General features: G+C 33.4%; 1 protein-coding gene across 3 annotated transcripts in view; it reads right to left on the reverse strand.

The window, feature by feature from the left end:
• The window catches only part of CSMD3 (CUB and Sushi multiple domains 3), a 613,476-nt gene that overhangs the window by 342,484 nt on the left and 257,104 nt on the right, over positions 1–13,888 (reverse strand). For 2 of the 3 annotated variants that reach the window (XM_069006041.1, XM_069006040.1), the window contains 2 exons: positions 13,215–13,292; positions 8,498–8,585 (listed from right to left, as the gene is read on the reverse strand). In XM_069006041.1, coding sequence (XP_068862142.1) covers positions 8,498–8,585; positions 13,215–13,292 — 166 coding nt within the window. The remainder of the gene's footprint in view (positions 1–8,497; positions 8,586–13,214; positions 13,293–13,888) is intronic. The other variant, XM_069006042.1, reaches the window with a different exon arrangement.

Here is a 13,888-nt window from a genome sequence, read left to right on the forward strand (position 1 = left end):
TACAAGAAGAGTACATACACCCTCTATGTACCTCCACTGGAGGATGCATGAGGCACATGGGGTGAATACGATGAAGATTCAAAAAGGACATGCAAATTACCAGGAAATAATTATTAGCTCTAAGACAAATTGAAAAAAAGATAGGCCAAGGGTTAGGGTTAGGGTTTGTGTGGTGTGGTGACATAGCAGCAATTTCAGTAGGGTTTTAAGTTTTTATTTTTTATTTTCTTTTTCTTTGGCAGAATCCCAAATGATTTAAGCATCATGTTATAGGACAAAGGGAGATTCCCGATAGGCTAAAATTGATTATATCTATTGCATATCCAGAGGTACTGTAGGAGAACATGTGAAAGATCTGATCTCAGCCTTCTGGTGTGTAAGAGAATTTAAAAAATTGTGGAGTGAGAAAATCAGATCATGGAAGCTGGTTTTAGGGGAACCTCTGAACTGTGGGCAGGTATTATTTTAGAGAAATATTAGTTTAGAGAAAACTGGCAGAGTAGTCCAAAAACAGATTGTGGGAACAAATGACCAAAAATAGTGTGGAAAAATAAGGATGGTTTGATTTCCTGACTTATATTTGATCCAAACTGCTTACCAGATGAAGCCCCCTAAAAGTGTGAGTAGACTATATCTGCTTTGTAAATCTCAAGAGAAGTGAAGCATGACAGAGCTATGAAGTTGTTCATTGTTGTACACAATATAGATATACATTACCAAAAAAAGAAAAATCTCAAGGATAGCATGAAAATCTCAAAAAATTTCAGAAGCAGAATACATTCATAAAAATAATTGTCTGTGGATGCACTCAATGGACAGATAGGTTCATTTAGGTCAGTATGCTAACACTGCAAGTGATGAAAAGCTAATGCTTAGAGAAAATCTTTAGAATACAGGAACCATTTATAGTTCATCTTCTGATCATTTATGGTTAATGAACTTTCTGAACTAGATCTACTATTTTAGAAATCCCTGGGTGACTAAATTAGACTTTTTCAATGAGAGCCTAGCTAAAGCTAAGACTGGTAAGGCATATTGGTAAGCAAAAGAGTTTCTTTGGGTATATTGGTCACAAAAGGAAGTTCATATACAATGTGGGTTCATTTGTAAATGGATGAAGCAACCTTGTAGTGTTGAAATACAATATGGAAAAGGCAGAAGCATTAAATGCCTTTCTTCATCAATTTCTACAGCAGATGTACTCCTAGGCTTCTGCATGTACAAACATGATTTGTGAAGAAGAGTAACAACCAATACTAGGAAATAACAGGTAAAAGGAAGTAGCTGTATTCAAGGGCAGGGGGCCAGATAGCTTTCACCAAAGGCTGCTTGTGGCAGCCGGTGAGCCTATGGAACAAAGAAAGTCCTTGTAGGATTGTCCCTAAGTACAAAAGAACCTCTAGGTTAGGGTGACAAGAAAGGCATCCCCCAGGATGCTTTGCTTTGCTATGTTAATGTACCCCAGTTCTGCTTTTCTGGTTGGCCCGTTGGCCTCTCCGCCCCTTTGTTACCTTATATGTCCCATGCCCTGGAAAGTTTTCCACTCTCTGTTCCCCTGTAGATACAAAAATGCTGCTAGCGAGGATTTTCTCGCTATTTTCTAAGTCCGTGAGAGACTTTTCTCTCACGCAGAAGAGGTAGCAGGGAATGTAAACAACCAAGCCACCTGCAACCTTGAAAAGTCTTGTTTATGGTATAGTAGAAAAATATTTTGACAATGGATGTTTTAGGATTTTAGCCAATCACCCCCAAGGGGTGGCTGATCCTTTGTCCAATTAGACTATGAAGAAAAAAGTCTATAAAAGAGTTTGTAAAATAATTAAATAAAGCAATCTTGCTGCACAATTCCTGCCTGCTGGATCTTCTCTCCTCCTCCTCCCCATGGCTGCGGGACACAGTGATATACCATAGGAACCAGGCCTGCAGTAATATTCCCCCATTGACCCTGCCCCATTGCCACTCCCTCAGAGTTCCCCATTGTCTCCCATGCCCTAGCCCTGCCTGTGTACCGCCCCCGTGCCCTCAGATCATTGGTGTCTGATGCTCGATCCGCTCCCATATATAAACCTGGATCCTCCCGTGTTCTTTGACTTCATCCCTGGAACCCTTCACGAGTACAGCTGCATTAAAATCCTCCCATGGAACCCCATATGAAGACCCTTCATGGCTCTTTGTTGTTGACCCATTTACTGGAGCTATCCGTGTGTGTGTGTGCATGCACACGTGTGAGTGTGTGGTGGCCCTGCCAAGCAGCTTTGCCTTGGAGATGCTTTTAGGAAGGCCACAGCACCTCACACTCCAGCACTGCCAAGCTGCAGTTCATGACAGGTGCTGAAAAATCTGACTGAGTCTGAGCAAGGTGAGTATCATCTATGAAAAACTATGATGAGATGTTCCTACTGATTTTAGAAAGGCTAACATTACATGAACTTTTAAAAAGGGAAAGAGATACTAGGAATCTTACATTGATCTCTGGAAAGAACATCTGCTCTAGTAAAGCATGAACAGGAAATCAAGAACATGTACACAGATTTACCAAAGTTGAATTATATTTTATCAACTTGATTGTCTTCTATGACAGAGTGATTGGCTACATGGCCAAGTGGTAGATGTAACAGTGCTTAGTGTAACAGCGTTTAAGGTTTCTGAGAGCACCTTTTACAGCAGTGTGTTTTGAGAGCTGACAAAATATGCACTGAATAGATACATATTCAAAATTGGCCTGGCAGCTGTGCTTAAAGGGTAGGAATCAATGGCTTCAAATTCAGCTGGTGGACAGTAATAAGCTGAGCATTAGGAAATCAATATGGTGTCTGATGCTGTTAAATATTTTCATCCTCAGCCTTGTGAGGTGATGGTGAGACAGAACTTATGCATCTATATATTTATGGATCATACTAAAGTAGGAAAAGTAGCTGACACACTGAAGAGCAGACCTTCAATTCAGAAGCCTGACAGAGTCCAGCACTGGGCCAACAGAAATCTTGTGAAACTCAACAAGTAGAGGTACAACGTTCTGCAGTATTGATCAGTAACATGTTCTCATCATGAATAAAACAAACTATATATTTAACAGTACTAGAAGTGGTGGCAGCAGATCAAGTGAATTTATTACTCAGCTGGTGAAGCTATATCTGCAATATTAAGCCCAATATTTTGCCTATCACTTCAAGAGAGAGACTGGTAAAAACTTAAGAGTTTGGAGGTTAGTCAGAGGCTTAAAGCACAGGACCTACAGTAAAAAGTTAAGGCATCTAGGCTTAATTAGTCTGACAAAGAGAAAGCTATGGTATTATCTGATAGCAGACCATAACTATTTCAGGAGCCGTTTCAAAGATAATGAAGCCAAGCTTTTCTAAATGTGTCAGATAATATACAAGGGACAGTTTAGAAGACTCAGATTTTACTTTACAAGAAATTTCCTTAAATAAAGCCAGGCAGAGCTGGAACAGCATACTGAAACTCTTGTGAAATCTTCAATCTTGGGAGTTTTCAGGACTGGCGAAACAAAGTCACAGCTGATCAAGTCCTGCTTTGGGCAGGAGGATGGACTGGATGCCTTCTGGATTGGAAAGACCCTTTCAATCAATATTTCTATGACGCACATAAGCTGCTTAATTTGTCCTGAATTAATGTAAAGCTTTTGCATATTCAACATAATGTGCTCAGGTAGTTCATAACTCCAAAAATGAATGCTTGACTTGTGTCTCTCAGTACCTTCATCTGCAAATTTCTATTTCTAATAGGACAATAAATGATTGCTATTAGGTTTGCATTTTCATAAAAAAAACCCCAAACGTTGGATACATTTTTATTAGGAAAAAAGTATGAATAGATATTAAATAAGGAAGTTAGTATACAAATTTGACAAAACTTTAATCTCGAATGTTTTTAAAGTTTTCATCATGTGCCTCAAGTTTGGGATTCCTCTTTAAACAACAGAAACTAAAAGCAGTAAGGAGTCCAAAATGAAGCTATAGAATCTCTAAAGGATGAGAAAGAGCAAGTTTAAACTTTTGAACTTCATATGAAATTTATACTGAATAGTATTATTTTAATAGTTGGCATTTGTATAGCAAACTACCTCATTTTAGGTTCTTTTCCTCCACTATTTGATAGTTTCTTTAAATTATTGTTGAAATAATCAATTATGCAAGGAATCAAAACCATCTTTCTGATGTATTAACCTGTTCTGCTCATACTTGCAACTGAACAAATTTGAGGAGACCATTTTTAGCCATAGAAGAAAATGTACAGCCAGAAAAAACTAAACATCAGCTCTTAAAGTCCATCTCTATCAAATTGCAAATTTATGATATATTTTAATGCCAGCATAAAGAAATAATCAGCCTTTCAGCACATATATTATTTCTTCCACCGGCAGCAAAATAAACTAAAGATACGTAAGCTTTCAAGATTATGTGCAGTGAATATATATTTTTTTAACCTAGCAACTTTCTACACACTACTGATCCACAATTGTTTATGTGCAAGATACAGATAGGTTCTGCTATTGTCTTTTGAGTGACAGTATGACAACTTAGCTAAGTCACAGCATCTCTCTCAAGTTAAGAACATCCATAGGAACATTTTCGTAGATCAGTTGATACATTACTTGGAAATATTACTTCAAAATGCTAGGATTCCGTGATATAGTGTTAGAATATCTAAATCTTCCAAACTTCTGATCAAGAAAAATCCCTACTGTGTGCTGAAAAAGCTAAAGTGACGACTAAATTTCAGTTTTAGAGGATTTCCTGACACTCTAGAGGTCATTGGTAATTATTCTTTAAAAAAAAAGTCATCTTTTCTCACAAAGCTTGTACTGTCAGATACTTGTCCTAGACAAAGGAACCACTTAACTGTTAAAAAGTGATAGGTGCACAGATCCCCTATAAACTAGCCTCATATTTCACACTGCAAATCAAGTTTTGTTAGTTTTGCAGGATGTTTCGCTTCAAGTTTCAGTCTGGAAGCTCACATTGCATATCTGCAGATAATGATAGGTGATTCAGAGAAGATTTAAGGAAAATCAAGAGTGAAACTTCTAGTCAATCTAGTCAATTAATGTTGAACTTCATTCTTCCAAAGAAAATAACTATAAATTAATTTATAATATAAAATGAAAGAATATATTATCATTTGTTATAAGTCAACCCATTGTTAAAATAAATTGTCCTTATCATAAACTTCATATTTTTCCTTCTCTTAGTATAATATGTATTTTTAAGAGTACACGAGCATTTTTGTCCAACAGTATTCACTGCTTTGTTGTGATACAAGTTTGATCAGAATCTCATCTTTAAATCCTAGTTGGACCACACTACAGAGGTAGAGGGATAGAGAAGCGCTCATTCATCCATATCACGAAGACAGAACTTTGAGATGGTGGTGGAAGAACACAGTTGCCTCACAATAAAACACCTGTTCAAGGATGATTCAGTCTGGATATATTTATTCCCATAGAAACAAAGAAAAATAGAAACAAGACCCTGTGAAAACTTTTTATCTGTTACATATTATATTTTACATAGTGGCATTAATTCTAAAACTGCACACGTGGAATATATGTTTATTTTACTAGGTGACAAGTAAAGTAAAATTTGAAATGTCAGCAGAATAATCACTATTGTGTCTAAAATTTTACAAAACTCCTGGGGAAGGGAAGTTTTCTTTCTAAAGTAAAATATTTTTCTCAGTACAGGAAAAGCTGGCAGCTATAAGTAAGTCTTCTTGACTTTATTTCAACATTCAAAATCTTTTATGCTCAAATAGGCATCTAGCATCAGAAACAATGCTTTTAATACTCCAAAAGACAGCTATGGGGAATTTTCACATTAGAAAAAATATCCAAATTACAGGCCCCAGATAACGTTGTGGAACACTCCAGTTTGTCTTAGAGCTTGCATTACAGATTTTCTAAGCCTGTGTAAGAACCATGTAAGAGGAAATTAATGTCCTGAGAGCAGGTAGTGTTGAAATGAGAACAGAAGTAAAACTGCAATACAATGCTTCCAAACCTGCACCTTCACATTTGAAGAAAGCTGAGGAGATGTGACAAGAGCATGCTCTTCTCTAAAATATATTAAATTTTACAGAAATTAAATTAGTAGAGATAGAACTAAACCTTTCTTCAAAATACTGTTTTCAAATGAAGGCATTGTAATTGGAATTGTCACTTTCTTTTCAGAAAGGAGAAAAAGAGACAAGCTTAAAGTAAAGCTATTTCCTTCATTACAGAGAGAGTGACTTCAAGAAGGGAAAGGCAAAAGTGTGCCATTTTTCTGTCTGCCAGGTATAAGACAGCCCGGAAAAGATTTTCCATAGTACTAGATGTTTTTAACTAAATGTAAATTTCTAACTTATTTATTTGAAATAATTTGTAACCTTCTTACTTTGGAAGCTTATGAAGCAATTGAACAACCATTATGATAATGGCAAGAACTAAAACCAGGTTAACTCAAAAAGGAATTTTATTAAGTGCTGAAAAGTTTTTAGTCTGCTTTTGTTCCCCATAAGACCTTTATCAATGTATGAAGTGTTCAGCTTGAGACAAATGTACATGTTTTACTAATGTGCACCAGTGCTGTTCTTTACTAGTATAAATCCCATGAGATAATTTGGGGAATTTTTTCTTTTTTTTTAAGAGAAAAAAAATCACAGAGATTAGTGAGAAATTAGAGAAAAAAAACACTGGAAAATGTATTGGCTCTTGTATATCTTGTATACTATTGTTCAGTAATTTGAATGTCTTCTCCTTTCATTTTCTCATAAATGCATTTGAAATAGGAAAGCCTGATACATCATCCCAGTGTACAGTGAAATATAATGCTAACTGAAATCCTTATATTTTGGTCCAAAAAGAAAGATGAGGGCATGGTCATCATTGTATCTTCTTTGAGATACTGCCCTCGCATTAGTTTAACTAGAACAATCTTTGCAAGTAGGTCTTTTCATGATCACTTGCAGAGATAACACTAGTGAAGAACTGGCAGGTTGTCTGTCAAAGGCTGTTGCTCTCAAGCCATATTTTTGAAGTTAAAATACAATATACCAGCCAAAGTAATGATTCTAGAAAGTGTGACAGTTAAATACAGCTCATTTTTTTTTATTTCTTTGAAAATATCAACTTTTTTTTGCCAGCTAACATTAGAAATTACATTTTTCTAAAATTAATTGTAAAGCTTTCTCTAATGCACATTGAACTTCTGCTTTTTTCAAAACTAGAGAAATAGGGAGACTATTATGACTAATTGAGAAATTATAACTGTTTGCTAGCTAGCACATTTACTTAGGATGTAATTGTCAGTCCTTTCTTCTGCTTGATTACAAGGAGAAAAGACAAAACACACAAAAATGCACAAGAAGTTATGTAAAAGAATGAAGCATCATAATTTTGTAAAGTCTTTGTACATCCAGATTACTCTAAGAGTTATCTTCAAATGGTTAGAAGTGTGTTGTGTGATATGTACAATATAAAAGATGTAGAAAACAAACCTGAAGGTAATAAAACCAATTAGTTTTAAAATTATTTCCCTTCTACTTCTTATGTCGTTTTTCTTTCATAATTGAGGTGTGTTGAAGAGTTTTGTAAACATAATGTGAAATTAGCATGTGATGTGAAACAAGAACATAATTTTAGGTTAATTTTTTTGTAGTCTTAAGTGTCTTTATATGTCAAATATAAAATAATATGCATGTTAACCCTTTAAAATAAATGTTCAACAATCAAAAAGGGAAAAAAATTAGAAACCCAGAAAAGAGATTAAAATTAATCCAAAACATTCTCAAAAATTCATTATGTATATGTCTCTACTCATCAACCACTGGTGATACTGAAATTAGGAGTCATGTTCACTGAGGAAACATGAGAATGTTTTGAAAGAGTATTGATTTTATCTTACAAGATAAGGACTTTGAAAGATATCTGCAAATAGAGGAGGATACATAAAAAATAATTTAAAAAATAGTCTGTAATAAGAGTGCTAAACCAATGTGAGGACTATTAGGGAAATACATCTGCATTTATCAAACTTTCGGGTTCCTGAAAAACACACTGCAGGAAATGCAGTATTCTCTACTAGAGTCCAATGAATATTTCTGTAAGATCTAAAATATCTTCTCTAAGGTTTTATTGTTCTTGTCTTCTAGTCAGTTTTGCTTTGTCCTTTGCAAAAAACCTCCAGTACAACATGTATGCTCAATATTTATAAATCTAACACAGTAATTACAAGAGAAAATAATGTAAACTTACCTTCAATCCAATTTTTGCCAGATTTTCAAAGATACATGATCTCTTTTAAGTAGGTATTTTATCTTTTTGCATACTAAGTACATGCTATATTACATTACATAATTTTATACAGAATTCTAGCGCACTTTTTACTAAGAAGGTCAGTTTTGAAAGAGTACTCAGCAACAGTAATATATTTTTAACATACTCATTTTCCAAGTTCAGTATTAGAGAAATGATACAATGGTAGAATTTATATTTTACCTAAAATCTGAGCCTATCCGTTTTCCATTTTCTGGTTCTCCAGGATCTGGACACAAATTGGACGCCTGTTTAATACCTCCCTCATTTACTGGAAAAAAACAAAACAAAACAACAAAATAAAATAAAATAAACAACAAAAAAAGAAGAGATAAAATAATGAAGTTTTTAGAAAACACAGAGGTAAGCAATTATATATATATGAAAGAGTATATTCTTTCCATTTTAGATCTTTTAAAACAGATTTTCTACAGAATATGATCACCCTTATAAACTCTGATTTCAATACATACATTTTTCCTCACTATAATAAAAAAGCATGCATTTTCTGATTTTTTTTCCAAAAAAGTAACACAAGTTTTTTATCAGATGTATTAATCAGCTATTTTGTTTGTTTGCAATATTATTGAATCTGAATGGAAATGTTATTTTTATTTCTCTAGAAACATTAACATTTAAAGGAGTGTTCATCAGGTTTAGGGCTGTAAGATTTTATTCTGAATATACGCTAACAAATGTCATCTCTACTAAGAGCTGACCTTTTCTCCTTGAATTATAATAAAACTTGAATGCATAAGCTTCTGCTGAGAGAATTGTCCTTAATCAGTATTGAAAATGTATATATTCCCAAAATACGGTGATCTGAAGGAAAACTCAAAATGCCAGTTTGATTTGCATAAATTTGTCTTTCAATAAACTAAAATGGATCTTCAGAGAGAAACTTCCTGTTAACCATTCTCTGTATTTTTCCAGAAATTTGTATGTAACAATCTAACCCTCAGCATATTCAACCACCTATGCACAAAACTGAAAAATTAGCAAAGGAAGTTACTAGGCTATTTGATAAATTCATGGCTTGACGGAAAAATATTAAAAAAAAAAACAAGTTGACATGAAGCCAAGTAATTTTCATTAACCTTTATTCATCTTTGTTACTGATGAACTAGACCAGTGGATTTGCAGTACTAGAATTTTACTTCCCTTTAAGGAAAAGGTTTGCATACAATCAGGGTAACCGCACTACTGGATTTAAAAAAAAAAAAAGTGTATTCTAACTATATTTCTAAAGGGTGTTCATTAAATTTCAGCTTTTAATGAAGAGGAATATAATTCAGAATACTTGGAGGTTTCTCTTCCTTGAAATTTGTCTTCTTAGACACGCAGAAATGGAAGAATTGGTTTTGCACCCCTGAAGAAGCCAAAGGGCAAATGCAAATGTAGAGGCTTAAACAGAAAACAGCTCAACATGGCACACTGCTCCAAAAACCTACCAAGCTCAGCACTTGTCAGCTGGAACCACAGTATTTTCTCTCTGTCCCAAAACACCTGTAACATGTCAAAGGTTGCTCTAAAATCAAACCAAGGCAATCTCTGTTCCTCTGGATTTCCATGTTAGGGGACTTTTGGGCCAGAAGGAGTCTTCCTCCTGGTTTCAGACTTCAGTCTTTTCCTCCTCCAAGAGGTGTACATGTGATGAAAGCCTACTTGCTACAGAAACCCATGTTCATGCTAGTGTTGGAATACATATCTTTCTCTGACAACTGCAATTCCATAGACTACATTTAACAAGGCCATCTTGTTGGATAAGCATTTAGAATTAACTCTCTCTTTGAAACATCTGGGTGCTTCATTATGAGACATGAGAAACTCAGAATCATCAAAAGTAGCCTACATATATATAGAAGACATTGAAACTTTTAAAATATTAGATATATATTAAACCTATAGTTAAAAAATTATTCATGATGTCTGAAAATAATATTATAGAAATTATAATGGTGCCATTTGGCCATGCATTGTATATGAATGCACACAGAAGAAATTTTTACTGTAAAAAATAGAAATAGTGTTTAAACAATATTATTTCTATTTATTTTAATTCATGTTTTAATATTTCAAATACTTATTTTGTTTTTGTACATTGTGTCTCTCCATACACAGGTAATAGAGCAAATATTCACATAAAAGGAACATTCTACTGGATTGCAAGACAGAAGAACTATTATACACTTCGATTTCTACCAGCTTGATTTCTTCTAGAAATGGAAGCTTGAAAATCCTATTAGTTTTCAACACCTTCTGTATAAAGTTTCATTCCTAGAAATACTCTACAGAATAGAATTTTAAATTTATGGAATTATCAATATTCATAAATAAAAATATAAAGGCTAATTTTAAAGAAAATCAATAAAATAATTAATTTTAAAAAGAATTAATACATATACTGCAGTAAAAATACAAAGGAAAATGTTAGAGGTAGATATTGATTTCTGATTTGATCCCAATTCCAAAGTGCATTTGCACAATCTTAAACCCATTCTGTTAAGTACGTAGTGAAAAGTAATTTCACATTTTAGAATTTTTGTATTCATGTTACTTTTATAGACATAATGACTGAATTTTCAGTCTCCAGCCCTATGTAATTCCACAGATAACTGTCACTATATTTTTGTTTTACACCCTAGATGCTCATATGACAATAAGCAATTAAAGGGTTTCCTGTAGTAAATTAAATGCATCTAGGGAAAGCATTCATTCATAGTCTGGTCATGAAACTGGTATCAAGAAACTCCAGAGTTCTAATTCAGATTGAATTAGATCTGCCAATTAATTCATTTGTTAGTGTCAACACTTCTAAACTGAAGCTGATGCATACTTGTTTCAAAGTGAATCATCATATCAAATATCACCACTCTGGCTTTACTCTGTGCAAATCACGTGTGCATTAGTATTGAATGTTATACGACTTAAAAAAAATAATTAAAAAAGAGATGTAAAATAATGAAAGGATATACAGATGAGAATGCTAGATGAAAATTTCTAAAGACATTGCTAATACAAGGCATAATGTAAAACAGATATTCACTTATCGTTATTTTCACTAACAGTTGAATGTTGGTCATTGTTTTTTAAAGGACCCTATCTGTCTTTGTAATGAAAGTACAGACCCAGCTGAGGCCACACTGAGAAAATTATTTAGTCAACAGCCAAATACATAAGATTCTTACAAAATACTATCTCTTCAACATCCTCAGCTACAAAAGTGACTTGAGAATCAAGTGCTAGATTACAACATGAAACCTTAGTTATCTATTTATGACAAGATTACAATCACTAAAGGTACAAATCACCAAGGTTTTCACTGTCACTTATTCTTGACTCATATAGGTAATCTATTCTGCATAATCAACAACAAAAAAGATGAAGAGTTTAAAAGAGAAAGTTTCCAGCTTCACATAGAATATCGTAACATATGAAATTATCTAAAGACCTTCAAAAATATGTTGATAAATTTCATCGTTTATTTAATAATAATCAGCTTTGAATATAATGAGTATCTGGCACTTCATTATAAATATGGAGTTCCTATTAGAGTTTATATAATAGAAAATGTAATGATTGGTGCAAAATAAGCAATCTCTTTTATCATCCTTTGTATTATTATTGTATTACCATTTGTAACTACAGAGTCACATATGGGCTGTCAGACAGAGATCTAAGTGATGTACTTTATAAACACTACTGTAATTATCTTACTGTTATTTCTTTTGCATAATCAGTCTGTTTTCCATTCACCCAATAGGTATAAAAAGAATATTTGTTTTTAAATATCTTGATACAAAGTTTTCAAAAAAAACCAGAAATGTCTTACAGAACTATTTAGGTGATGCAGTTGACAGAGAAGTTGAATATGGCAATACATGACATTACAAAAATTGAACAGAAGTGTGTTTTGCTTTATTTTTCTGACTTGGTAAATGTTAAAGAGTCTTTCTTCTTAAAGACATCTTTCTCTGAAAAAAAGAAATCATATCTAATACCTTGACAGTTTAAAATCTAACACCGAAAGTTAAAACGTATGCTAATGTATCCTGCTAAATTCTGCAAACTGAATCCATCATTGATACTTTAAACAAATAATTAGTGCAAACATGTCCAACCTAGGGAGCTTCAAAAGCAAGTCCTTTCAGTCCTGTGAAGAATAATGAAATGTAGTATAATCCAACATATGTTAAACATTTAGTCCATTTTATTTACTTCTAAAATATTTACAAGGTGGTTCTATTCCAAAAAGGCCTCTATAAAAATGGCTCATTCTTTTTCAAAAGTATCCTTTTAATATATTTAGAGACACACCTATGTAATTTGTGCTAGAAAGTTGCCTGACTCCTCCTTACAATTTAATCAGGACTTCGTCCACTGAGACGTCAAGCACTTTCAGTTTCTAATTTCTGTAATTAAAATTGAAGGCACCGAGCATCTCTAGAATTTTTAAAGCTACACCTAGTTAATCAGTTAAAATGTCAAACTTAATGAATAAAAAAAAATTTCAAAAAGTGACCTCATATGTGGTTGTGCACTTGTAAATGAGGATATAATTTAGTTTGCACAGCATTTGATGCTACTACTAGAGTTCAATTAAAGTAATAGATCTCCTATTCACAGCTAAATTTACAGCTGACACCTAGGAGGCTGAGTATTTATTTCCTTGCAAATACTGTAAATTTATTGTGAAATTATTGACAAAATAACGTGTCCTTCTACAATGCCAGATTTATAGAAAGTCTGCCTTTAGAGTAGAACCATAATCAAAAATTCACCATGCAGACTGGAGAAACCACTTCTATTATAAGAAATACATAAATAATTACACACAAACAATACACCACAAAGTTCACTCTTGCACTAGAAAAAAGTAACAAAAAAGGAATACACTCACAGATAGAAAACTTGTTGCTGTTGTCTTTCCCTGGAAACAATTTAAATCCTCTAGATTTAAAATCTATGGCCTTTTTCACTAGTTAAAAAAAACAAAAACAAAAACATGTATCAGGAAATACAATCTAAAATATTTCATTTGACAAATTTTATCATGGTAGTAAATACAAATTAGAGTACTGGCTACCTCACAAGTTCAGATTTTATACCTTTGGTGTGAAACAATTTACAAAAATAAATATTGAGACCTATTTGTATACCTAACAAAGGAAAGGAGTGATTTTTGCAAGTTAATTGTTCTCCTGCATAACCAATTAAAAAAAGTATGGCCAAAAGTTTTTATTTCCATGCACCACATAATTGTGTAAAACATTGTCACACATTTATGGAACTTGTAAAATGAAAAGGATTATAAATATGTTTGCTCTAAAATAGCTGTTTCTTCTGTGTTGGAAACAAAAAAGAAGAAAAAAGATATTTGAATATAGAAAATAAAATACAGTCTGCTGTCCTGCTGTTGGTTCTGCAGCTGGTCTTTCTAGCTTAAAAACTGTTATTTGCAAAATGTGATATGGAAGGTAGCTATCTCCCACCTCTCCCCTAAGCCTACAGCTCATCTGTTTCTGTAAAAGTCCTTCTTGTGGGCTGGCTTTATGATATACACAGTTAATCCAG

Source organism: Aphelocoma coerulescens, chromosome 2 (genome assembly GCF_041296385.1).
Source record: "Aphelocoma coerulescens isolate FSJ_1873_10779 chromosome 2, UR_Acoe_1.0, whole genome shotgun sequence".
Classification (NCBI taxonomy): domain Eukaryota; kingdom Metazoa; phylum Chordata; class Aves; order Passeriformes; family Corvidae; genus Aphelocoma; species Aphelocoma coerulescens.